This window comes from Vulpes vulpes, chromosome 5 (genome assembly GCF_048418805.1).
Source record: "Vulpes vulpes isolate BD-2025 chromosome 5, VulVul3, whole genome shotgun sequence".
In the NCBI taxonomy this organism is placed as follows: domain Eukaryota; kingdom Metazoa; phylum Chordata; class Mammalia; order Carnivora; family Canidae; genus Vulpes; species Vulpes vulpes.
Genome location: NC_132784.1, coordinates 77763987 through 77791026, shown reverse-complemented (window position 1 = coordinate 77791026; position 27040 = coordinate 77763987). Strand labels below are relative to the sequence as shown.

The following is a 27040-nucleotide window of genomic DNA, read 5'->3' as shown; positions in this document are numbered from 1 at the left end:
ATTGGTGGGTGGTGCCCTCCTGCTTTGGCTCCTGTATAGGGGGCAGGGTGGGGTGGGAGTGGGGCAGCTTTCCAACGTGGAGGCGACATTGCCCGTGGAGGCGACATTGCCTGTTCAAGACTTGCAGTGTGTATGGGGGTGTAGTGAGATCCCGTGTGGGCGGGGCAAGTCTAGGGCACATGCGCCTCCAGCCCTGGGTTTTCCTGGCCTCTCAGATACTGGTCCCCGTTTTCTATTCTCCCAGCCACCAGTGGGTGAGTTCAAAGTCCCCAGCTTCTGAACTGTGTTCCCCACTCCATTCTGAGGTGTGGTCCCCACCCCAATTCCTTCTCTCCCCGCCCCCATCCCCAGGTTATCTCCCCAGAGGGATCACATTCCCAGGATGGAGCTACCTCTCACCAGGATGGCCTTGGGGCAAAAGTTACCGCATTTGGTAGCAGTGTGGCTCCAGTCCTGATCCTACAGCCCCAGGCCCCAGGCCCCTGCTGTGTTCCCTCACCCCACTTTGCCAGGCCCTGGGGCCACTGACAGAGAACGCTACTGTGGCCCTCTGTTCCAGGCAGGATGCTGGGCTCCAGGAAGGATCTGGGGTTGATGAATAGGAAGCTTGGACCTAAGACTGGATATTAAGAGGGCAGAGAGCCCTGGGTTGTTGGGAGTGGGGTGGGGATGCAGAGAGAGAGAGAGAGAGAGAGAGAGAGAGATGGAGGCACAGAAGTAGATAGATGATATATACTTCTTGAGAGTGGGTCTTACATGGGGTACAGGGAGAAGGTACAAGTATTTTTGCGAGTGCACACGTACACGTGTGTATATGGATCTTGGTGTGTGTGCCGGAGTGAATCTTTGTATACCTGTGCATATCTGTGTATCTGTGAATCCATATTAGTAAATATGCATAAATCTGTATGAGTCAGTATGTATCTGTGTGTTGCGTGTGTGCACATCTTAAACATCTTTGTGTATTTACGGATATGCCTGGATGTCGGTGTATGTCTGTATAGCGCTGCCCCCTCACGTGCCTGAATCTGTGGGCACGTGAATATGTGTGTACCTGTGTGTCTTTGGCCAGCACGTTTGTGAGTTGCATATACGTGTGTGTCTGGCATACATGTGTACAGATCTACGTCTAGTGTATGTACATGCGTGTATCTGTTCAGGCATGTGGTGAGATGCAGGGTTTCAGGAACAAAAAGAACAGTATTCTCAGAGGGGCCTTGCTGCTAAAGATGCCGGAGTTAATGAAACAGGATGGGAATGGAGACCCTGGGGTGGGGCAAGTAGGTGGTAAAAAAGCAGGAGACAAATCCCTTGACCGTGAGCAGACCCCTGGCAACAGGATGAGGGGCCTCGGCGTAGCAATGAACATGACCAATGCTGGGCCCAGGGACTGCCTCTAGGCATCTCTCCATCTGTCTTGGATGGACACTGGGCTGGGAAGCTAATCACAGCATGTTGGTCTTCCCAGGAGCAAAAAAAAGGGACTGTCTGGGGGGTCAGACCCCCCAACACCCCTCCCCCACTGCCTGTTCCTTCCCTGCAGACTTTAATGAGCTAATTCTTAATGCTCTGCTTCTAAAAGAACAGTGGAATCCGGCTGTGGTGGTGGGAGGATGGTCCGTGAGGGAAGATCTGCATAGGGAACTCTGGGGCTGGAATTTGGGCTGAATGGCAAGCTCCTTTTTATCAGCCTCCACTTATCTCCTGGATGGGGAATGAGCTGTGGCCAACACCAGTGGCCCGCTATCTGGCCAGCCAATGCAAGAGATAGAGGGAGGGGAATGGAGCGGGGCTCAGACCCCTCCAGGCTGCCGCTTGCTTGAGGCAGAACAGGGTAGATAAGATATCCCTTAAGTGTTCAGCACTGTCAGTTATTGGGCCTCCACTTCAGCCATTATACTTTCACATCTTTGGCTGTTTAATTAAGGCCTTTCAGTCTTGAATAGCCCTTGATTAGAAAGCTAATACTCTTGGGAGAAGGAACTCCTGAGGATGTTATCTATTAAAACCCCTGGGAGGTTGATGGGTAACTTGTCAAGAACAAGGTTTTTTGAGAAAGAACACAGATGGGAAGGGTGTGTGTACCTGTGCGTGGCCGTGGGCTGGGGGGATTGTGGAGAAGAGGGGACTAACCCGGCAGAGAGTGTTGTGTGCACCTCTTCCCAAGGACCCAGGATGACTGTCCCCTTCACTGTTGCCATGAAGTTGGGCTCTGCTGTGCGCTGTGGTTGCAAGTGCTGTAAGCCTCTTGGGGGTGGGGGGGCGCGCTCCACCCATTGCTCAGCAGGGCTAAGTCATCACTAAACGTTAGCTTTTATGCTGAGTGATTAAAGACAACAGCCCACTTAGCGAGTATGGGCTCCAGCTCAAACTGCCCCGGATTCCAGATCTCTTTTTCCATCCAATAGGATTAGTGACAAGCCTCGGCAACCGTACCAGGGTTGGCGCCTGGTGGCGTTGGTGACTGTGCCGATCCGCCACCAGGCAGCAGGGCCCGGCCAGCTGCTGTTACTACTGCAGACGACACCTGTCAATCTAGCACACAGAAGCTGCGGCTGGGTTCCTGGTGGCTCGCATGGCGGGCTCACTGTCTCCAGTTTGCACACTTGCTGGCAGGCCCAAGAGGAGAGGCTGCTGCACCTGCGGGAGGACCACCCCAGTCTGCAGGAATGGGGGGGCGGGGAGGAGGGGCGGGCGGCGGTGTCCTGTGCAGGGGGCATCCCTGTGATTCCTGCCGGGGATGCCTGTGGGTCTCCCCCGGTACAGAACGTGGCCTCCAGTCATGTCTCTGCTGCTCAGATCTTTGGACACTGCCCGATGCCCGAGGCCACCCCTGGGGAGCGGTGATCCCACCAGCCTGAGGATGGGGGTGGGTGGAAGCCGAGTGGGGGAAGGGGTGACGGGCCACATGTGAGGGAATCCGACGCCTTCTCCCTGGGCGTCAGACCTTTGCAAGTGCCCACTGTTCCCAAACAAGTCCCTTCCAAGTGGGTCCCAAAGCTGCCCTCGCCCCCTGCCATCTCCCTGCCCCTTTATGGGCCCCTCCTAATACCTAATTTTGTATTATTTTAAAAAGAAGCCCCAAATTGTGTAACCTTCAGGCTTCCAGGGAACTGGATCCACTCCTGAGCTCTGCCCTGGGGAGGTTCTGGGGCCTCTCACCAGAGGAGAGCCCAGAAAGGGGAGGGGACGCCAGGCTGACAGAGGTGCAGAGGGACTTGATGCTCCCCTGCCTCCTCCTCTCAGTGTCAGGACACCAGGGTCCTCTTGGCCACTAACTGTGGGACACCAGACATTTCCCTTCCCTCGCCTCAGACTGCTCATCTGTAAACAGGAGAGTGCGATGAGAGGGTTTCTAGCATTGGAAGACACCCATGAGGACCCCGTGGGGGTGGCCTGGCTGGCCAGCTGCTCAAGAGGCAATGGGCCTCATTAGAGCCTGTTCACCAGTGTCGCAAGGGGTCACTGCCCACTGAGAAAAGGGCCCTGAGCCTGGGAATCACACTGCATCCTAGGGGGGCCTAATTCCACTCCTGGGGTAGGGGTGCCCAGACATGTGTGAGTATGTGGGGGTCCCAGAGGGAGAACAGAATGGCCCTCCCCTGGTTGAGGACTGAACTAAGTCATGTCTCCTGGGTCCTTCTGAACTGGGGATCCACCCAAGTTAAAGAAAGGGACCCTGCACCACTGTCTAGCTGGTTTCCCCCAGACTGGGGCCTGGGTTCCTGTGGAAAGCATGGGGCTTACTCTTTATTAGCTGCACCTAATCCTGGTCACTGTGGGGAAGGCTGAAGCAGCAGGGGCAGATGCCCCCTGGGAGTTCACTCTTCTTTTGTGGGGTGTGGGTGACATCGTCAGATCTGAGTTCAAATCCCAGCTCTCTTGCGGCCTGGCTGTGTGGCCTTGGGCAAATGACTCAACCTCTCTGGAACTCAGTTTATCTTCAAAACAGGGAAACTAATATCTACCTCATTATTCTAAGGTTTAAATGAGCTAAGGTGTGTGACACTGCCTGGCACGGGGTAGTACCTGGCAGCCACTCGTCATGACTATTATGCTCTCTACTCTTTAGCAGGGGGACAGTACATGTGCTGCTGCTCTGGGGGTTCCAGGAAGCAGACAGGGGCAAGGCAAAGGGCGAGGGAGAGATGGGGGTCTTAGCAGGTACCCCTGTCTGCTAGACACTGGGAGGCCCAGACACCTGGGTCCAGGGTGGCTTCATGGGGTGAGCAGCAGAAATGAAAGCCCCTTCCCTTGCCCAGGTGGGGTGCCCTACGGGGAGGCCCGGAGCCCAAGGGTGAGAATGGGGCCCCGGAAGAGGCCTTAGTGGCCGATGGAGTAGGCCCCCGAGTCCGTGGACTGCTTCTCCTCAGTGGTCTGGTCACTGGGGTACACGGGGTTGGCCGAGGCAGTGACCTTCAGTGTTGTCTCGTCCACCTGCAGGTGGAAGGGGTGGCATGATCATGCTCTAACTGCAGGCATGACCCCCACCCCCATCCCAACAGGGGTCTCTGCTTGGGCTCAGGGCCTCCTTGTCAGGGAGACACAGCCAGTCTGTGAGATCCCAGCAGTCTTTCCATGCACCTCAAGGGCAAACAGAAATTTGAGCTAACCCAATAGCAGGACTTGTCCCACCTCAGAAATGGAGAGGGGACATGAGTGGGTGGGGTGTGGACAGTGATGACCCACAGAGTCCCCACAGAGCCCATTCTTGGCCAACTACCTCTCTCTGGGCTCCCACTTTGCATGGAGGCCCTATGAACTCCCCTTATGAAGCCCCCAAAGGGGAAGCCTCTGGGAGTCCCCAGGGTCTAGCGCCCCTCTCTGCCCTGTCGGCTACCTCTCATGCCCCTCTGCCTGTAGCTCCCTCCCCTCCAGCTTACCTCCTCAAACTTCTTGGCTTTGTACTGGTCAGCCCCCTTGAGGAAGTTGAGGAGGATGATGTCGCAGAGGACAGTCCCCTGGAGGAGGAGAGGCAGGGCGGGCTCAGTGTGGCAGGAAGTGAGGGGCTCAGGTGGCTGCTGAGCCACCTGGGCAGTGGGCAGGACTGTCCTCAGGCAGACAGCAGGCCAGGGCTTGGGGTGAGTCCTCCAAAGACACCTGATGTTTCCACTTGGAAAAATGTCCAAGGACTTTGGAGAATGTCTTCGTCACCCACCTCTCTGGCTCTTGGCAGTGACCGCAGACCAAAGTACAGAGAGAGGACTTGGTGGGAGAAGAGGTGGGTGAGAGGGTAGATGTCCCTGGGAGCAGGGCTCTGGTCTTTAGGTCGTTGGAACCCTGGAGTCTCCTCCCTCCCCTTCATGCTGGGGAGCAGGAATTTGTACAAACTCAGGTGGAGCCTCCTGCAAATGGGGAGTCTGCTTTGGGAGGTAATGAGCTCTCCGCGACTGGAGATGCTCACTCAAGGACCGACCTGGCAGGCAGGGAGCTGGTGAGAGAGACTGAGGCACCTGGCAAGAAGTCAGGCTTTACATTCTAGGCAGAAACAGGACTTCCCTGGGCCACTTCCCAGCCACCCACCCCCAGCTGGGGCCCCACCTTGACTGGCCTCCTGTCTGAGCCTGGGGAGGGGGGCTGAACTCACCACTCCCACGGAGGTGAAGGCTGCCACGGAGCTGATGATGGTGGGGATGATGTTGAACTTGCCAGCCTGCAAGCACAAAGACCGAGGCTGAACGTGGACTCCCAGCCAGAGGTGGTGGAGCAGGAGGCCCCAGCCCTTCACTGTACCAGTGAAGAGATGAGGCATGTGACCAGCTGAGGCCCTCAGAGCTGCTCAGTGGCAGGACCCCACCCCCTGACTGGAGGCTCTTGAGGACCCAAAACTGGCCTGGGTTCCGCACTCACCCCCCGCCGCCCCATCTCCCCATCCACCCCACCCAAGGACTCACGTTCCCATACACCAGCACATCAAAGCGGATGCCAAAAGCCTTCAGGAGGGTGCGGTACTCACTGCCATTCTCCATCTTGTAGTACTTGGCAAACCTGGAAGCCAGAAGCAGAACGTGGGTCCCACTGAGGGCTCCTACCTGAAGTTTCAGGGTCCTTCAGAGCCCATAACCCCCACTTATTAAGCAACTCTGACCGATGGTTTGCTGGACACCTGCCACAGGCCTCCCCATGTGGTTAGCTGATGCTCTGCGCAGACATCACCTTGAGGGCTCGTTACACAGGCAGATCCCCAGGCCCAGCCTGAACCTGTACAGTCCACATCTCTATGGGTGGGGCTCTGAACTCTGCCTTTTAAATAATTTCCCTAGATGATTCTGATGCATGCAAAAGTCTGAGTCCCGCTGGACTCCAAGTCTCTTCGGTTTTATTTGTTTGGGTATCCCAGGCCCCAGCTCGCTGCAGATGTGTCCCTCCCCAAAGGCTTCTCAGCCTACTTGGGTTCAAAGCCTGGATCGCCACTTACCAGTGGTGCAGACTTGGGCCAGTTACTCAGCCTCCCTGAGATAAATAACATTTTTTCTTTTATTACTGAGAATGATATGGAAGTCCTGCTTCACAGGGCTGCTGAGAATTGAGGGAAAGCTCACACACCAGGGATCTAGAACAGTGCCTGGAACACGGTAAGCACCCAGGGAGTGCTCGCTGGTGTTGGCCGTTATTATTGCTGAAGAAAGACATTTGCATTTGTAGAGCAGTTTCAAAAAGCCCTTCCAGACACCTCATGTCATTTCACCCTCATCACAGACCTGCGGGATAGGGATGTGACGGGCCTATTTTTCAAGTGAGGGTCTGGGGGGTTAAGTGACTTGTCCAGGGTCACCCAGCTGGCTGAGACTGAATGCTAGATTTCCCTAAAACTATATTCTCTCCCCCTTCTCCGCTGGGGCTGCTGGGGGCAGATTAGAACAATCACCTTCAAAATGGGGTCACGAGTGCCTCACTGTGGAGATACCCAGGGAGGGGAAGGGACCGCCAGTGGCTTTGTGGTCATTAAGCATGCAAATTGCATGTGTCTACAGCCAGTACGTGCCCTCTCCAGCTCGGCCAAGTGTAGGCAAAACCCTAGTATCAGCAAAGTGTAATTTCTCAGGGCTACCATGGACCCACGGCGGTAAAACGGGCTCCTGGGTCCCAGAAGCACGGGGAAGGTTAAGTGAGATGATGGGGTGATGGGGCTCAGAAAACCCCCTAACAGTGTAGGGTTGATGTGGGTCTTATTTGGTGCCGGCCGGCTCCCCACCAGTGTTTCTGACCCCCAGATTCCCAGGCCTCTCCCAGAGAGAGGAGTCTGAGAAACTCCTTCCCCCGTTCCATGGCTGCGTGACATCGCTCCCAGGGAAAGTGCATATGGGAAAAGGGGCCCAGAGACAGAAATGCTCAACCCAAGTACACAGATAGCAGAGGGAGCACAGGCATGGGAGCAAGATCATTTTGGGGAAGAGTCATCTAAGTGCATAAAATGTCAGCCAGTGTCCGCTCTGGTTGTGTGGAGCTCTGGAGTTGGGCAGAAACGAGTCCAGATTCTTGCTCCAACCCTTGCTGGTAGTGCGGCCTTTCTTTGTGACTCAGCCCTCAGGGTTTCTCTGTCCATGTCTATGAAACGGGGGTGCTCATGCCTCTCCCCATCCCCGCCATGCACAGATCTGTTAGCGAGACAGGTAAGCATCGAGACCCATCCTTCAAGACGGGCACTGTCACCAGCCCCATACTGGACATTTTGCCTGTTGCTCCACACCTGTTCTCTGCCCACGCTCCTCTGCAGGGCCTGGGAGCCAGGTCTGCAGGCACTGCCTCCGCCAAGCTCCCTGCCTCTGGCTCCCGGGGGGTTATGCAGTGGGAGGCATCCACGGGCGATCAGAGGGCAGCGTCAGGAAGGTGTCCAGGCTGCATGTTTTTGGGTGCGCCTCTGCCTGGGCAGGGCTGAGCATGTGTGCCCCGGTGGTGCACCTGTTGCCTCAGGCCTGAAAGTAAGGCTGAAAACTGCTCAGTGAGGGAGAGCTTCCCTGGGGATCCCGACCTGGGAAGGTGTGTCCCGTGGACTTGGCAGCTGAGGGCTGAGGCAGGGGGTGCAGAGGAGACAGGATGATCTTCTCAAGACTGAGACCCACAGGAAGAATAGGAGTGGCCCCAGGAAGGAGGCTGAGAGAAGCCCAGCTACCTAAGTCTGAGAAGCAGAGACTTGGAGGACCCACTGCAACGAGGTGGCGAGTTATGGTCTGGGCAGTGGTGGCAGAGGGCTTCCCAGACCAAGGCACAACGGAGTGGGTCGGGCTGTACCAGCAGGAGATTGAAAAGCTCGACACCAGAAAGGAAGTCACTCATATGATGACGAGGACACCCAAGAACACGGCTCTCCAAGGAGGCCTCTCAGGGGACTGTAAAGAAGTTTCGAAAAGGAGCATCCAGACTGGACAGAAGGAAGTCCTCAGGGTGGCGTGTTCAGGTTGGCCTGAGGCTACATACAGACTGCCACGGTTTCCACACCCACGATTACAGAGCACCGGGAAAAGAAGCAAATCTCTCAATATGAGCATCTCGCGCCGTTAATCTCACAAAGGTGGCACGCGGACCCATTTTATAGATGGGGAGATGGAGGAGAAGGTGACTTGCCTGAGCTGGGATCCTAGTCTCTGCCCTTAACCCTGAACGTGCTGCTGCCTCTGGGCTCCGGGTGGCCCGTAAGGACACTGGCAGCCCTGGAGCCAGACCTCAGAGCCCTTCCTTGTTCTGTTCACATCACTGAGAACTCAGCTTCCCTGTCTGCGAGATGTGGCACCTGATGTCTACGGGGGCAGGGGTGGGAGGGTGGGTCACAGATGCTTGGGGCCAGGCAGAGGCTGGGACCATGCTCCCGAAGTCTGCGTTCCGGCCTGAGGCTGCAGCCAAGAAAAATGCTCTCGCCTCGACTTGGAGAACAAAAAGTCAGCATCCTGGGCACTGTGTTCAAAGCGAAGCCTGGCTAAATTTATCTTGGGAAGGAATGTGAAGGAACAGGGAGAAAAACCAAAGCGGACTTGGTTTTTCTCCAGCACCTGCCTTCCAAGAGGCAATAAGTATGATAAAATCATTATCTCACCAACCACCCACCCTCGGAGGAGGGTTGGCAGGGACTGGTTCTCTTCCTGGGTGGGAGGGAGGAGGAGGAGGAGGGCTCAGGGAGGGGGGGCCTGGAGTCCTGACTGCTGCACTCGTGTGCGGCTGGTGAGGGCCACAGAATCTGGCCCAACCCCATGGCGACGGGGCCTGGGTTGTCTCTTCTGTGGGCCCATACAGACTGTCACTAGACTATACTGCTTACCCCCTTGCAGTGAGCGAAGTGGGCCCTTGACTAGTTCTGGCCAGTGCGATGTGAAGGGAAGTGAGGTCCGCCTGTCGCCTGTGGGCCGAGGTGTCAGAGCTGGGTGTCTTGTACAACCTCCCTGTCCTCATGGCCACTTCCTCAGGAGTCTGGATGAACTCGGGCCCTAGAGGAGACTGATTCAATAGGCAACGGGAACCCAGCACCTCAGTGCCCCACCTCCAGCAACTACACGAACATTTGTGTGAAGCCTCTGAGCTGAAGGGGTTGTTTGTTACAGCAGCTAGCAATGCTTACCCTGACTGTTACAAACAGTCCTAATTGTCTAGCCAAGAAGCCTGAGATTCAGGGAGGAGACATTCTCGATCAAAGGACAAAGAATGAGCTAAAATTGGGGAGTTTTTCAAGATGAGCCAGAGAGAGGGCAAGTTCCCATGAGTCCACAATTTTAGGATGATTCTCTAGAAGAGTCGTGGAGGCCTGGGTGTGGTTCTGTTATCTTCAATTAGTTTTTCCACCCTGGACAAGCAACGCCTCTCTGAGTTTTCTACCTCAACTGGGTGGTGAGATTAGAAAGAGCCGCAGGGAGGATGGATGAGATAATGTTGATATATAGAAAGTCCCTAAAACTTGTCTCTTTCTTTTCCCAGGATCGCAATAAATTAAATTCTGCCTACAGTCCCCTCAGCCGCTGCAGTGTCCTGCCTCCTGGAGAGAATCACATCCACCATGAGAACAGCCAGTGGATACTGAGCACTTACTACATGGTGGCCCTGTGCCAAGGGCTTTATTTATACCTACTACCTCTTTGCAAACCCAGCCCCATGGAATCTTTTGTTGCTCTTCCCATTTTACAGATGAGGAACCAGGATCATACAAATTAAGCAATTTGTCTGAGGTCCCCAAACCAACAGTCAGTGACCAAACCTGGGATTTGAACTCAGGCAGTCCAGGGCCAGAGCTTACCCTCTGAGCCAGCATTCTAGATTGTTCTTTTTGATGCCCGATTTCTGGGAGGTCCTGGCTAATTTCTTTCAGTTCTCCAGCCGGGGGCCCTTTTGCCTTGGCCAGATGAGTCCTGACACCCAGCGTCGCTGGCTGGGAGTAGAATGGGAAGGGCCGTGGAGTGTGGGAAGAAGGATCCCCAGCCTCCTCATCTGAAAAGGGGATGATGAGCTGAGCTACACCATGGCCAGCCCTGGTTTCTCCCAAGTCCTCCAATTCCTACCTTTCCAGATTTGGTTTCCTTGGCTGGGAATGCGGTCGATGAGAACAATGCCACCAGCACCCAGCCCGGCCCAGTCCACCTTCCTCACCTCAAGTGCCAGCCACGCCCCATGGCCCACTTTCTTGTGTTTCCTGAATACATGTCACAGACACCGACCTCTTGCTTGTCTGTGCTTGTCCCCCCTCCTCCCTTGCCCCCCTTGCAGGCTCCTATGCACCTACCTGGCCCAGCAGATGTCTAGAGCACAACAGCCTTAGCTATGCCAGGCACTGTGCTTGGCACTGCTGACTCCTTGGCAAGCTCTGCTCTCATCAGAGGGGGAGAAATATTAATAACCACCCCTCTCATCAATAGCTAAGATCTGACCTAAGGACTAAAGAGGAGAGAGCAGCATTCGACGAGCACACTTAGTGAAGACAATCTGACCTGGGCTGGCGGGTCAAGGAAGGCCTCATGTAAAGTGTGGTTACAGTCTCGGCCCAAGGATGGAGAGTTGAAAGGTGAGATGGCTAGAGGTGGGGGCGGCCGTCCAGGCTGAGGGAGCTGCAAGCCCTCTCACAGGCAAGGAGCTGGGTGGGCTGCAGGACAGGGGCGGGTGGAAATGGATCCATGGCATCCCGGCTGACAGAGCCAGTGCCCGCATCTCTTTCCATGTCCACTTCGGGGCATATCATGCCTGTAGCTTGACCAGGGAGGTGTGTTTCCACCACAGAAATTGGCAAACACCATGACCCGGGTGTCTCCTTTGTCTGTCTGATTCCTTTTTTTCCAGAGCTGGTTTCTCAGTGTGGGGCAGAGGCCACCTGTCCTGCCTCCACTTGGCCCAAGCCTCCACCTCAGCACCTGTGCACCAGACAGCACTTAACAGTTTGGACTGTGCGCTGGTTCTCGATGTTGGCCTTTGCCTGCCTCCCTAGGGAAGGAATGAGGCCTGCTTGCTGAAAGCATCAATGAGATCCTGAGATTCCTGACATCTCCCAGGTTGAGTTTAGCACTGTTGGCCTCTGGGTTTCCTCCTCCTGACTTGGCTTCTCTAAATCCTCGCATTCTTTGGATGGAGCCAGTATAAGGCAGTCACATCAGGCTGTTTCTCTCCCAAACAGAAAGCATTTAGATCTGGCAGGTGGGAGAATAGGTGCTATTGGTGGGAACTGGCCCCTGTGGAGGGGAAACAGGGTACGGGGGGCGTGGGGACAGTCGAGACATGATATGTGTGCAGCACTTAATCCTGCTGAGCACTGGGCTGGAGGCTTGCACCTGTTACCTCATTCAGGCCTCACAGTGACGGCCAGGTGGTACAGCTGTTGGCCGAAGGGCTTTGAAATGAGACAGTCCTGGGTTTGAATGGTGGCTCCAAATTAGCTGACATCAGCCGAGGTAAAGCCCTGAGCCTCAGTCTCTCCAGATGTGAAATGGGGGTACTAGTGATGTCCACGGGCTGTGACAGAGGATTCTGTGAGCTGCAGAGCTTTCAGTGCACAGCACCTAGTGCTGCCCTGGCAGGTGGCTGTTGAAGCTCCTGGGCCTGCCAGGGGCACAGCTAGGAACTGTACTCTCATGCCAACCCCTGCTGCTCCCCTGACAGACGAGCCAGAAAGGACACTTCACGGCAGCCACAGTGGGCAGGGACGTGTGGCGCTGGGACCACGGGTACGCACAGTGGGTGAGAGAACCGCGCCTGCCACCTGCAGCCACTGGGCCCCAGGAGGGGTGGGCACAGGGCAGGGCTGCAGCTTCTCCGGTGGGCCCAGCTGCGAAGAGCATTGGAAAGGGGTGGATAGGTCCTGGTGTGCTCACCATCCTCCACTTTGACCCCCACAGGCCCCTTCCAGCCTTTCTTTCTTCTTGACGCAGGGCTTTGGTAAATGGGGGCACTAGGGGGTGCAGAGAGGGTGAGAAGGTGGCAGGTATTTGCCCACTACTTCCCTGTGTGGCTGTGCTTCTGTCCGTGGCTGTGCTGCTCCCATCAGGGACCCCAGCTCTCAGCCGGGCTCCTGCTCCTCCCACTGGGGCTGTGGGGCTTGGGGTGGGAATGGCTTCCCACTCTGTTAGGCCCTAAGCGTCTCAGGGCAGGTCTCAGCTCCCTTGTTGTATGTGTTTCTTCACAGTCCCCCACCGGGGATGCATTCCCACCCGGACCCTCCTGGAGACACCCGTCCTGTGACCAGACAGGACGACCTCAGCAGAGCACCGAATCCAACAAGCTGAGGCCTGACGGGGCTGAGACACGTGTGTGTGTGTGTGTACACGTGATCCCTCATGCCACGAGCAGCGATAGATAAAGGATGCGTAAGTACAAACACCAATTACCATAATAAATCATTTGTCAGATGCGTGTCTGCCGGGCAGTGTGGAAGCTACGCTCCAATGTGACAGGCCTATAAATAATAGTGCACGCATCAGCGGCCCGTTTCCCAAGCCTTCCCCCAGACACCCACATGCACTCATTCAGACTGTTAGAGCTTGAAGGGACCTCATCACCTTGAAGCAGCCCGTTTCACCGAAGAGGAAACTGAGGCCCACGGAGGGGCCGGGACTTGCTGAAAACCACACTGAGCATTTATCCACAGCGAGGCCTGAACCACAGCCTCCTGACCTGAAGCCAGGGCCCTGTCTGCTTCAGCTTTGCTTCATCTTCATTCTGGTTGGCTTGCTCCAGCACAAATTATTTTCCGCATAAATATTTTGTTGCTTGGGTTCAGGGCTATCCATCCCACGTGATCACAGGAACTGGCCTCGCTCACGTTTGTATCAGCCACAAAGCCTGATGTAATCTGGAACTGGAAGAGATCTCCGGGGCCCTCCCTTCGTTAGCCCTGAGAGGTTTGCTGCCGGGGCCTGGATCTCCCCAGAGAGGGGCAAGGCGCCGCCCCTGCCTGGGGGAGCAACTGGATGTGAGCCTCGGGAGGGAGGCCCGGGGCCTCAGGAGCATCCCCCGAGCAGGGCTGACGTTTGCAGGCAGTCCACACGCATCTGCTGAATGGAGAAGGCTTTTCTCACAAAGTACGAATCCCTTGGAAGCTCTCAGACATCTGTTTAGAAACGATCCCGTAGAGTGACGGAAATCCCTTCGTACAGCAGGGACACTAACTGTTAGAGCCGCAGGGAAAACAGCAACAAAGTTTGCCGGGATCCCGGTTGGACTCGCTGAGGGAAAACTTGGGCTGGGGATCTGAGTGTCTGAGTGAAGGAACTGGTGTTCTCGGCGAAGCTTTTGCCTGGCGAGAAGTGATTTTGCCAGCTGAGAAATACTTTTACAGTTGACTTTCTACTGATAGGAAAATATCTGCTGGCAGGCTCATTGCGTGGGGGTGGGGCGACATCCTTGGAGCAGGCTGGGGCGTCTTCCCTTAGAGGGGACCCCAAGCCATAGCGACTTACTCAGATCCCAGGACCTAGTCAGCCTCAGGGGCGGATGTTTTAAATGGTGGTTGGTTATTGACCTTTTTAAACATATTACTTTTAATACATCTTGAAAGAGGCGGGGAAAGATCAATGGACGTGGAGCTGGAAGGTGTAGCTGACAGCCAGGTGGCTATCGCTGCTTGTTCCTGGGAGTGACGTTTTTGGCCTCAGTTTCCTTGGCTGTGATGGGGTGTCACCGGGCTTACAGGGGCCTTGCGGTTACCAGCATAGGCTGTTGGAATTTGAAATCCCAGCCAGCACCGTTTGCTGTGTGCCTTCAGCAGGTCACCAAACCTCTGAGTGTCAGTTGCCGCAGCAGCAGCTGGAAGATTCTTTCCCTTCCTTTCCCTTCCGAGGTGATGAGATAATCTGCAAAGAGCACATGCGGAGTCCCTGGCTCCCCGGTAAGCGCTCGACGAGGGTTAGCTGCTGTTTTCCACCAAAAACACTGGTTTGTCGTGAGGACAGGCTAGACATGAAAATTATAAAAGGCTGAATAAATTCAGGATCGCTCTGATGGCCTCTCCTCCCACCTCAACCTCAAGAAAGAGGAAGACGGATCTTAGCGACTGCAAAGCAACATACACCCCTGTCGGAGGGGCCTTCAAGCCTCTCTGTGGAGATGAGGGAGGATGGCTGCTTTTTAACACATATTCTATGGCTTTTGGAAGGAGAGAGATCCAGATTGCAGAAAGAATGATCAAAGCCAAGGGCGCGCTTTCGATTCCGTCTCTGTCAATTGGCCTAAGATCTTGCTGAACTGCACGTTTCTGCGTGGAAGCGGAGCAGGCGCCAAATTTCAGAGCTCCAGGAAAGCTGCTGTGGGTACATTTCCAACATGAAACCATCACTAGAAACACCTACAGCACGAGGAACATCTAGCAGCTGAACAAGTGTTTTTCGTCCCAGACACCAAGATAGGAAATCCAAAACTGCCTGGCCTTTTAGTAGCAAAGCTGCCTTAGCAGGGCTCAGGGTGGGAAATAAGAATCAGTCATCGCTGGACCCACTGTTCTGCTCCTGTGCCATCACCCCAGCCATCACTGCTGGGTCTGTCTCTTCCCCTTGCTCCTTTGTTGCAAACGATGTGGCGGTGGAAGGTGTGCTAGAAGCAGGGCTATGCAGCGGGTCCCTGGGTTTGAGTCCTGATGTCCCTCTGAATTAAGCCGCATAATCTTGGGCAAGGCTCCATCTTTAGGAGCCTACTATGGGGATGTGGGCGTGGGAGCTGTGAACCTGTCCAAATAGGCGTGAAAAGGCTTTGCAAACTGACCTCTCCATCTGAGGTCTGGGGATGGGCTTTTAGAGATCTTCAAAGTCTTCTGCTTCCTAAATGCAGAGAAAAAACACTGGAGGGAAAGCCCACTAAACGGTCCAAGATGTTAACTTCCATGGAGGGGAGGAAGACTGGAGCAGGGAAAGGGAGTCTCCACATCATTACTCGTATGCATCCGTATTGCTGGGATTTATTACTCTGACGATGTATTTATATCTTATTTGTAGAAATAAGTTTTTTTTTTGAATGAAGATGTCTGCCAAAGTGCTCATGTCTATGATTATGTGCATCTTACTGGGCATTTATTTGGTCCATGAGTTCATCGGGGGCATAGAAAGGGTTAGAGACCTCCAAGTGCTCACGAAGGACACCCTCCTCCCCGCCGGTCCATGCTCCTGCCTTCCCCACCCTGCCCAGGGCTGCCTCCATTGGCGGTCTGTCCAGGTCACAGTGCCTGTCACCACAGCGGTGTCTCCAGGTTCCAGTAACTGCATCCTGCCCTCACCCCTTCAGACCTGGTCCGTCACCAATGTCCTGTTACTGGTCCCAGGCCCTGCGCTACCCTTCGCGGTTTCCCTGCCCACACCTTTGAAACAGTCCCTTTATTAAACTCTCCTCAAATTACCCAGTCTGTGTGTGCCATCTGTTTCCTGCTGGGACCCTGACTGCTACAGTATTTTTAATCTGTCTTTGTACCATCTCTGCCCGTACACTCACACGTCCTCGCATACATTCCCTGACACCCTCACGCACGCTCCACACGCAGGCACACACCACACTTACACACTCACCCACAGACTTGCACTCATCCCCTCACAAACACACTCACTCGCTCAAAGACTTGCACAACATTCACATTCACAGGCACCACCGGCCGCTCCCAGCACCCCAGGGAGATGTAGCCCTCTGGTTAAAATCCTGCTCCCGTGAATGGAAGGTCCACCTGTGATGGGAGAACTGGCCCTTGTCTGCACACCACCCCCTGCCTCCCGGGTGCCCATCACCGATGTGCCACTGAATTGTGACTCTTGCCAGTTCTTCTTTTTTTTCTTTAGAAATGCTGTACTTGGCCTACTACTAATCCGGATGGACCCACCAATGCCAGACTCTCAATGTACTTGGAAAGAGGCTTCGTAAAAGTACCAACTGAAAGTGGCTTCTGGAGAGGTTAGCCATACAGAATAGATACAGGATTAATAACAAAATCTCTCCACCAAGTTTCAGGTAGGGACAGAGGGCAACTTGAGGAGATCATACCCAAAAAAGATTAATTTCGATGGACAGCACCAGGTAATATGGGTGGAAGTTGAAGGGAGACACATCCTGGCTCAATACAAGGTCATCTTTCCAATAATGGGAGCTGTCAAGGAGAGACGAGCCATCTTGTGTAGAAGGGCCATGTCACAGCGAGACTGATGCAGAAAGAGCTGGCACGAAGGACCTCAAAGTCTCCCTAGATGCCCCTGTAACCTTGGGCAAGTCACTTCCCCTCTGAAATTTCCACTTCCTCACTTGTAAAATGGCCACCTCAGTCTAGGGGTACCCAAGGAGTCCTCGACCACTACGAATCCTCTACATCTCTGATCCTACAGGCAAAGAGCTGCAAGAAGTGGGAAGGGGGGCGCATTTGGAAAGGAGCTGCAGAAGTAATTAGTGATGGAAATGCGAATCTCTAGCTGCCTCCCGTCTGAGTGTGCAGATTAAAAAACAAGGCTGACTCTTGGCTGAATGACTGCGTTCCCTCCAGAGCAAATGGCAGCAGTAGGATGTTGAAAAAAATCTGGCCTCTGTTAGAGAGGGAGCAGCAGACCAATTTGGGAGACAAAGGGCCAGACCCTGAATTGTGCCTCGGGCAGCCAGCTTGTCCTTTAAGGGTCTATGGGCCTCAGCTTGTTGATTTTTTAAGTAAGGATGAAAGTTATCAGCCACATGGGCATGTGGGCATGCCTTTTTTTTTTTTTTTTTTCCGGATTAAGACATACGAAAGTCCCTAGCCTTCCTGGCTGCATGGAAATCATCCAAGAAAATGTGTTTGGGTCCCAGTTCCCATGTCTACTGGCCATGTGACCTTGGGAAGCTGGTTTCAAGCCTTTTGTTTTCTCATCTGCGGAGGGGATTGCGGCATGTACTCCACAGAATGGGAGTAAGGGACAAGGCGCCGAAGCACACGAAACACCTGGCACACAGAGTGGCGAGGATTGTGCCCACAAATAAGGAGATTTGTGGGATATTAAGTCTGACTATCATCAGAAACTGCAGTGTGGCCTGTGCTGAACCTGGCTGTGACCTTTATTCTCTGCAGCCTCTGCAACATGAGGGTGGTGGGTGGGCACCCAAGGGAGGGATCTGAGGGAGCTTGGGCAGAGTCCTCAACTTTATCAGGACTCCCAGATATTCCCCCATCCCAGGGCTATTCTTTGGGCCCTCTGGAAATTCTTTTAAACTACGGGGTGATGGGGGGCAGTGTCAAAATAAGCCACTTTGCCCATTCTTACTCTGGCCTAGTGGTCTTGGTGAGGGGGTTAGTTATCTGGGGTCCACACCTCTCAGCTCCCCATAGGCCCCTGGGGGTTAGGCTCACAGGGTTCTTAGACATCCTTGGAACTATCTGCCCAAATACAATCTAAGCTGATTTAGGACCGGGTTCCCCTCAGATCCTGCTGTGTAGGGGTGGCGGTGGGGGGGCCCAGTAAGGCGAATTGGGGTGGAGAGGCAGCCAAAGCACAGGACCCCAAACCATTCCTTCTCTAAATGAAAGAGCTTGTTCTAGGGGCACCTGGGTGGCTCAGTGGTTGGAGTCTTCATAACAGTTACATCCTTCATAAGCTCTCCTGCCAAGTAAGTTATTTGGGAAACTCAAGAATTCCCACTGGCCACAGGGAAGTTATGAAGATGAAAACTTTGCATTTTAGATCCTGAGAATTTTATTAATATGTTGCTATTTTAAGCCACCATACAAATATCCTTTGTATTGATTTCTGTGCGATGTACCCACTGAATAAATATGCCAATTTCTGCCAGGGAGCCGAACAGTATTTTTAACCTACTTTAAAATATGTGTTGTTTCCTATGGTTTTTTAAAGTTTGGAGTTGATTATGAAAGCACTTTCAATTTTAAAAAATTCTTCTTTCCAGAGAATATACATATATATTTTAAACTATTAAATATAAAGTGTAATGGGATGTAGTTTCAGATGCAGTTTTGAAACCACAATAAAGGTAAAGAAAAAAAAAAGAAAGGTAAAATGAATTTTTTTTGCTGTTGTGTGCCATTATATTGGAAAACACTACCACCACCACCACAAAGAAAGTTCAAGTAATAATTCTTTGAATATATAACTGAAATATATTCTTACATGTACTTTCCCCCCTCATCACTGCCTATTTAGCCAGTGTAGACTGTTTAGTGTATGACACTATTAATGTAATCAGGGCCCTACTAGAAGTTTCAGTGTCTTCACAAATCAAGGGAAAAAACCAAGCAGAGGACTGAAGCTTTTCACACCTTGGCTATGGATCCTCATGATAATGACACGGTAGACTGGGGTAGATCAAGGGCTCGTTCAGGGGCTTTTGTTTGGTTCCAAATAGTTAGCCCTGGGTTATTCTCTTTCCCTTTTTTCAAAACAGGTGATTGGTGGGGGCTTCGGGGAGAGATTCCTTATGTCTCAGGGCCATTGGGAATATAAACTGGATGATATTTAAAGACTGGTTGGAAGTTTGGGTTGGAAGCACTGAAGGCCATGGTGGTTATTATTTGTGACTCAGAAGAAACTTCCTGGTGATGAACAGAAATACAAAGTTTCCATCTTGTAAACTGATACCACTGTTGCCTTTGCTTTGTGGATGGAGAAGCCTTAGAAAATCCAGGCACAGGAGAAGGGCTGCCCTGGGAGCTCCTGGGGCACCTTACAGCTTCAGAGTCAGAGCTAAGAAGGGCTCAGCATCATAGGACGCACGTTCTGGGACACCTTGGTCACGAGGTCTGACTGATGATTAGAAAGTCCTCAATTTTGAGCCTAAACCGGCCAGGGGGATGCATGAGGTCTTTTCTTCCTGGTAGGCTTTGCGGCTGCTGGAGGTATGACTCTTTGGAGCAGCCTGTGCTCCTCCTCCCCACATCCAGGAAACCCATCCCAGGAAACCTGGGATTACCTGAAGTTGTAGCCTGGGGACACGCTGCTCTTCTCTGAAACGCCATCCAGCCGGGTGAAGGAGTACTTGGGGATGCACTGGTCCCAGGCCCTGTCCAGGTCACACACCCAGCCGATCTTAATACCGAGGACTCCACCCTGTGGAAAGGCGCCAGCTGTGAGGAGGATGCGCTGTCTCCACGGCCCGCCAGGGTGGGGACTGGGGGTGGTGACACACAGACACCAAATTCTTCCCATCCTCTAGGTGGAGGGAAAGTGATTTGCTCCCCCCCCCCCCCCCCCCCCCCCCGGGGGTTGCTTAGGAAACAAAGTGCTGCAGTCTGGGGTGTGGACCTTTGAGTCTCTAAGTCCTGCTTTTGTCTCGAGTCCCTTAGCAGCGATCCAGGATCCCTTAGCCATTGGGGGGGGGGCGGAATGCTTTTTCAGGGCGCTAAGGTGAAGCGTGAAGGCCTGGAGGGGAGACGGAGGCTCGGCGCCCCGCAGCCCCGGGGCGGGAGACCGCGCTGAGGCTGCAAGCCCGGTGCAGGCCCGCGCGTGGCTCAGCTCCGAGGTGGCGCTGCCTGGCTGCGGTGCCCTCCCCGGCCCTTCCACCCTCCGCCGGCTAAGCGGCCCCTAGCGCTTCCTTAGGTCCTCACCGTCCTGGCCAGTTTGGCGAAATCCTGCCCCGCAAACTTGACCACATCCCCCACCCGCAAGATGGGGCAGAAGGGGGCCTTGTCAGGGTGGAAGCGGCATGTCTTCATGTCAGCGGCGGTCAGGTTGGGAAGGAGGTTGCCCCTGCGGAGGAGGAGAGGACAGAAGCAGGGTAAGGGGTTGGAGGAGCGAAGACAGGTGCGCATGAGTGTCCCTAGGCTTCCCGGTCCAGGTGGGAGGACCCGGGAGCTGTGTCTTGGACACTCCAGGTGGGAGGACCCGGAGCTGGTGTCTTGGACACTCCAGGTGGGAGGACCCGGAGCTGGTGTCTTGGACACTCCAGGTGGGGGGACCCGGAGCTGATGTCTCAGACACTCGCGGGCTCCGGCACCTTGTCCCTGCATCTCTTTGCAACCCCGTCCCCTTCCCTCCGTATTAGGGTTGAGTGCTAGCCCCTGGCTCCCCAGTGTGGGTGAGGGGGGCGCCCAGGGGGCAGGAGTCACGCCTGATTCCTCTGGCACCTCTGTGGTGCCTGGTGTCACCCTCTCTCTGCATATGCTCGATGTCCACCAAAGACTTGCCAGATGAAAGAGTCACAGAAGTCCTGACTGGCCAGTGGAGAAGGGACACCGCCCTTGGGCTTGAGGTGGGAAGGAAGAAGTGGGATGGGTGCCTTGGGCCCCAACCTTCAGAGGCATCGGGGCTCCAGGCCCAGGCTGAGCCTGTCCCTCACCCGCCTTAAGCAGAACTCCCATCTGGGTCCTGAGCCCCAAGGCGGGAGGCTGGTAGAGAGGTGGACCTCAGAGCCCACCTAACACTCGGTGCTCAAGACCAGCTTGGAGATTGGGAACAGGAACCCCAGGGAGATGGGGAGAGGGCAGGAAAGCACAGAGAATTGTGTGGATGCGCTTCTCCACCCCTCTGAAAACAGGCTGGCAGGGTGGGGTGGGTGCCCTGCTTTATGCTTTAGGGAGGGAGCTGGGACTCACTTCTCAAAGTTGAAGAGGGGGAACCGGATGCTGTTCTTGATGAAAATGGTGAAGTTCTCGGCTTCCATCATGACAGGCCTGTGGGTGAGAGCAAGGCGGCCTTCGCTTCTTGGGAAGAGGAAGGGGAAGCAAGGGGTTTTCCCCCAAGGGACCACCTCTCCCCGTGGATGTTTCCCACCAGACCCCTGGTCACAGCCTCTCGGGAGCCCAGGGCTGGAGGGTGGGGGGAGGTAGGAGAGGCGGGGGCAAGGTGCCATCCTGAGGCCACTTCCCCAGGGGCCTAGGAGCGGACACTGCTGGGGGTGCCCACGAGACCCTGTGCAGGCTCAGAGATGCAGAGCTGCGCCTATGGGCAAAGCAGAGCTGGGGTGGGGGCCTCACATTTCCACCGTGTCCACCTCGGTGGGGCACCAGCCCTGGATCTCACAGGTCCGGAGCGTAGAGCTGTAGTTCACGCAGCGGCCCGTGAGGATCCCTGTGAGGGGGAGCCACCAGGCTGGGTGCCTGCCTGGCCCTTTGCTACCCTCTTAGCCCACCCCACCTCTCATTGGAGACCACCTCCATTCCGGGACCCCACAGGTGGAGGGGAAATACAGGGAGGTCAAGGGAGGTGGACCTGTGGTACAGGAGCCCTGCCCAACTCTCTCCCTCCTCTCCTCCTGAGCTCTAGACCAGGCCAAGGGGAGGAGACAGCCTTCCTCTGACACGTCCCAGGCCCAGCCACCCCAGCCACCCCGAGGGCCCTGTTTCCTTGCTCCCCAGGCAAAGGGTGCCCTTCCTTACCTCTGAGTCTTTGCAGCAACTGTTCCTTCTGCCTAGAATGTTCTTTTTAAAGCCCTCCTAGTTGGCAGCTGCCAACTCTTTCCCATCCTTCAGGGCCCATCTAAAATGTCACTGCCTCTAGGAAGCCATTTGGAGCCACCTACCTGGAAGCACTGTCTCTCCCTTCCCCAGCTAGCTCCCTGCTGTTCCTCCCTGATAGTACTTGCTCCCTCCCAGGGCACCTGTCTGTCATCCCCGGGCTGTGGGCTCCCCTGGGGGCAGCCCCCATTGGGTCTGGCACATAGTGAGCACCAGTACACGCCAGTTCCCACTCTTTCTCCCCCATGGGGGATGTGCTGTCCTCCAGGGTCCCACGAACACTCTGGGGGTGCGAGGGGGTGGGAAGGGCTGCACTCACCCCCACCCGGGAAGCGCTGAGGCCCACACTGGCTGTCCGACACACAGCGATACTTCTCCTCGCTCTGTGGGGAGACAGGTCTGCAGGTGGGTGTAGGGCTCTGAGCTGGCCCCGGATGAGCCCCTTGGCTCCCAGCGCTCCCCCATAACCAGGGGCCTTTGGGAGGTGGCAGGGGCTGGACCACGGACCTCTGCCTACACTCAGTGCCCCTCCCTGCCACCCCTCTGCACCCCCACCGTTTCCTTCCTTGACCTGCTTCATCCACCCTCCCTCCTCCCCTCACCTCTGGGCAGAATCCTTGCATCTGGTTTTCGGTGACTATCATCTTGGTGATGATGACAAAGACAGAGGTGCCCTTGGTGGGAGAAGGGAGAGGAAAAAATGCACCAGTGGCAGCCCATGAGGCGAATAGTACTGTTATCCCCACTCTACGGATGGGGACACTGAGACATAGGGTAAGAGATGAGGCCAAGGTCACAGGGCTAACCAAGGGCAGAGGGGGGTTCAAGTCAGGTCCTACCACCCACCTTGCCTCTCTTACTCCCTCTGTGTGTGTCCTGCTGATCTGCAGACGGAGTGTGGCAGGGCCAGAGGGGACCCTGCTGTCCTGCTGCCTAGTGATGCACTCTGGAGGGCAGCCGCCCTTCCCCCCACCCTGCACCTCCCAGCCGCTGGGGAAGGGGTTTGCTGGTCCCTGATGCCATACAACCTGGCTCAGGGATCTCACTGGCACTCTCCTTGCCTTGGCCCAGCATCTGGGCAACCACGTAGCGCCCTGGGGTAGGGGGGCCGTACCTGGGGTGGGGTCACATAATCAGACACGTCCATGACTCTGTTGGCATAGCGTCCAAAGCCTTTCACTTTGGTGACGACCGAGGACTCAATGGCTGTGTCCCGCACCTGGTAAGCCTTCTCGTGCAAGAAAACCCACCTGGGCAGGAGAGCAGGGATGGAGAACGAGAGAGAGAGAGAGAGAGAGAGAGAGAGAAGGGTCTAGGCCTGTGGTGCAGAGGCCGGAGGGCTTTCCTGCCCCCACGGTAGACCGGTAGACCGGCCACACTCGGTGTCTGGCCAGGGGAAGGCCTTTGCTGGAGGGGAGGGACCTCCCTTGGGTTAGCTTACACTGGTGTTTGTCCATCTTTCCCATTTCCTGCTTTCTGAACATGTTTAGACTTTTTCCCCCTAACCCCCCCAACATGAAATTTTAATACTACAGATATCAGCTTATGTGCTGTATGTACATTTGTGTTTTACATATGAGAAGAGTGAGATTTTTTTGTAATCCCTCAAGAACAGATTTTCACCCCCTTGAGGGCGATCGCCCCTCCACCAACGCACTGTCCTTCCCACGGACCCCCAGGCCACCTCTTTGGCAAGCGACGGGAAAGAGGACCCCCAGAGGGTCCTAGGCCTCTGGCCCTGAGCATCCCAGGCTTTGCTCGGGGCGGGGGTGGGGGGGGTGTCCCAAGTGCAGGCACATTATAGTAGTTCAGTAAGCAAATCAGTGAAGGCGTCCGGGAGCTGAGCCGGGTGCTTGGCAGGGGCTGCATCTGTGCCGGCGCCAGGTGAGAGGCGGGAGGAGGCAGGAGCGGCGGCTGCCCAACCCTCCCGGCAGGTGAACGGGACGGGAGTCGGGGCGCTGGCCCGGGCATCAGGGCTATTCCTTGGGCTGTGCTGCCACCCCGTGGACGTTTACCTCTGCCTCCCTCCTGCCGCACGCCCGCCCTCCCTCGGGACCAGGAGGGAGGGCCTCCTTGCTTCCTTCCACTCCACCCCCTCCTGGCTTGGCAGCCCTTCCCCAGCAGCGAGAAGAGCCTCTCCGGGCCTGCGAGGGGCCGCCTTTCCCATCACAGCCCTCCAGGCTACAGCCACCCGCCGCCTCAATAGCACATTTCCACCCTGCGGCCCGTCCCGTTAGCTCCAGGCAGCAGATGCTGCTGCAGTCCCCGGTCCCCACAGTGCGGCTGAGAGGAGGCCATCAGGTGGGGTTGGGAGATGCCGCGCCCTCTTGATTTTGGAGAGACACCGGTGACGTTTTGTGGAATCCAGGAGCGCACTTTGGGGAATGCTGGGCCAGGGTCATTTTCTGCTTGCCAACCAGGGAGGCACAAGGTTGAGGACGAGCCGCAGGAAGGTGCTGGAGACCAAGTAGTGGAGAGAACACAAAGCTGGGGGAGCGCGGGTCTGGGAAGCTGACCTAAGGACTTCTAAGGAGGGAGTTAGGACTTCAAGCCCCGGAGCTTTCCAACCCCAGAAAGTTGCCCAAGAGCGGGCTGCCTGCAGGAGGTGGTGAGCTCCACGTGCCCGGGAAGACTCAAGGACACGCGTTCTGGTGGGGAGCAGTTGGACTGGATGACCTCTGGAGTCCCAATAGAGGGGAACAGCTCCCAGGTCATGCGGGGGGGGGGGGGGGGGGGGCGGTCACAGCCACTTGTGGGACGGGCACCCCTCTGTCATGTTCATGTGCACACAGGCTGACACTTGCAGGAGGTTCTGTTGAGTGTTCCTCAAGAGGGCTGGGAGTGTCCCATCGTGAGGCTCTTGAATTCCCAATGTTCTCTCCAGTGGGACAGGAGGGGAGGAGTCACAGCCGGTGGCAAGTGGCTCCTAACCTGTCCCCCATTTTATTGAGAGCAGGCCGTGTCCTGAGGCACGCACCATTAGGAACAGTTCACAGGCTTCTGTGAGGCTCTTATGAACACCTCGCTGGTGTGGACGCGCCTGTGGTGCCGAGTGCTTTATTTTCCTAGCACTTTTCTCCTTTTTTTTTTTTTTTGGAAGGGGAGGGGTTTTGTCAAGGTCTCCTAAGGATGCATGGCTCACATAGAAATCTCATCCACCTTCCTACATCCAAATGAGTATTACCAGCTCCTGGGGGGGGGGGGGTCACCCTGTGCAGTGGAGGGCATGAGGCCAAGGGCCCAAACTCCCTGCTCCCAGCTGAGTGCCCCTCTGTCCCCAGGACAAGCCACAGTTGCAATCTGCCCTCTGGAGCCTCAGTGTGCCTGGCCACAGAACGCACACATCTCTTAAGGGGGGGATGGAATGCCATGGTTTCCTAAGGTCCCTTACGCAGGAACTCTTGCAGATGAGAAGCAGGGTGCAGATTATTATCACCAGACCAACATAGCCCGCTTAGTGCTCTCTGTGGTAAGGGTTCCTAGAGTCCTTAGCAGAACCCCGTGAGACACCTCTGTTGTCATCCTTATGTTGCAGATAAGGAAACAGAGTGCTGTGCTGACTTGCCAAGCTGGTACGTGGGTTCCAACTGTGGACATCCTGCTCAGAACCACCTCGCGCCTTGACCTGGATCCTGGTCCCAGTGGTGCTGGTCCTGCCTGTCACTAGGGAGCACATCTCCAGCCCTGGGAAAGTCTCAGGAGGAAGGGCCATAGGGTTCGGGAAGACCAAGGAACCTCTCCTTCCTCCTCCTTCAACGCTCCTCCTTGTGCCCAGTGGGTAGGAGAGGCCACATCAGAATCTATCTCTGAGTTAAATAATAAGTGGAAGAATTTCAGTGGCCCCTTGGGGCCCAAGGACGTCACTGGGGCAGCTCAAAATAAGGGAATGCTTCATTTCCAGAATAGAGGGGCTGAGTCTGTCTCCAGAGGCCAGGGCTGAGGAGATGGGGCAGGACCAAGTCTTCAATTCTTGGCATTTACTCTGCTGCTCTGACTTATTTTTTTCTCGTGTTCCTGGTTTATTATTTATAGAGCGGAAGGCGGGTGGCAGCTCCTTGGCAGGTGGGATATGCAGGAAGGAGGCCAGCACCCTTCTGTCCACCCCCAAGGAGTCAGGGAGGAGGCTGGGGAGGGGGCGTGCGGAGTGTGTGCTGTGTGTGCCAGGAGGAGAGGGGCCTCTGAGGAAGGTGTGAGCCCGATGGCGGGGAAGCAGGAGGTGTGTTGGGGAATCTGGGGAAATGATGAGAGTTGCCGCCTGTTAGTTGGTCTCCCGTTGCAGGCAAGGCACTCGGCATGTTAGTCCTCCTTGCTGCACTCCGAAACCCACTTTCCAGATACAAGGACTGAGACTTAGAGACATGAGGTGACCCGTCAATGCCCTGCTCCTAGCCGATGTCACAGTGAGGCTTCCAAGTAGGGGGTCCTCCTCCTTCCGTGGTCTCTCCATCATGGGGCTGCAGATGGGGGCAGGTAGGGGAGATAAGAGTGAATGCCGCTCCTCTCTGCATCTGTAATATGGGGGGGTTCCAATAGGTCTTCCCACCACCCTTGTTGCCGAGTGTCCCATGGGGTGCCTCAGGGTGCTATCCTGGGCTGAGGTGATGGGGCGGTGGGCCAAGAAGGTGGGATTCCAGGCCCCTCCCTTGAAACCAGAGCAGCTCCCCTGTGTAACTGCCTTATGTATTGAGCTTCTTTATAGGATTCAAAACGAGGCTTGGGGCCCCCGGGTGGCTCAGTAGGTTGGGCGTCTGACTCTTGATTTCGGCTCAGGTTCTGATCTCAGGGCTGTGGGATCGAGCCCCACATCTGGCTCATGCTCAGCATGGAGATTGCTTGTTCCTCTCCCTCTGCTCCTCCCCTTGCTCTTCCAACCAACCAACCAAATAAATAAATAAATAAATAAATAAATAAATATTTTAAAAAGATTCAAAATGAGGCTGAGTATTATGAACTAAATGGGACAACTGTGCAAATAGTGAGTCTGTGGATTGGGCCTTGCAGGGGGAGGATGGGACAGGGAGGGCAGGGCTGTGAGGAGGCCGAGGCACCATCAGGCACTGCAGGTTCTTCTGATGACAGAGCATCAGACGGCCAGTAATGTCCCTCTGTCAGGAGGTGGCTTCCTTCAAGGACTCTGCAAACCAGCTCAGGCCATCAAACAGCCAGCAGTTCAGGAAACTCGGTAAACTCAGTTCCCAGGGGTCTCCTATTTTGTCCTCAGCTCCCATAGGATCCCCAGAA

General features: G+C 55.3%; 1 protein-coding gene across 1 annotated transcript in view; it reads right to left on the bottom strand.

The window, feature by feature from the left end:
* Window positions 1-1894: 1894 nt before the first annotated feature.
* The window catches only part of P2RX3 (purinergic receptor P2X 3), a 29348-nt gene continuing 4202 nt past the window's right edge, over window positions 1895-27040 (bottom strand). Inside the window, exons 2-12 of the mRNA XM_026012932.2 lie at window positions 22914-23049; window positions 22402-22473; window positions 22119-22182; window positions 21320-21413; window positions 20939-21016; window positions 19952-20093; window positions 19318-19454; window positions 5895-5988; window positions 5588-5653; window positions 4884-4961; window positions 1895-4437 (exon numbers count right to left, since the gene is read on the bottom strand). Coding sequence (XP_025868717.1) covers window positions 4324-4437; window positions 4884-4961; window positions 5588-5653; window positions 5895-5988; window positions 19318-19454; window positions 19952-20093; window positions 20939-21016; window positions 21320-21413; window positions 22119-22182; window positions 22402-22473; window positions 22914-23049 — 1075 coding nt within the window. The 3' untranslated portion in view covers window positions 1895-4323. The remainder of the gene's footprint in view (window positions 4438-4883; window positions 4962-5587; window positions 5654-5894; window positions 5989-19317; window positions 19455-19951; window positions 20094-20938; window positions 21017-21319; window positions 21414-22118; window positions 22183-22401; window positions 22474-22913; window positions 23050-27040) is intronic.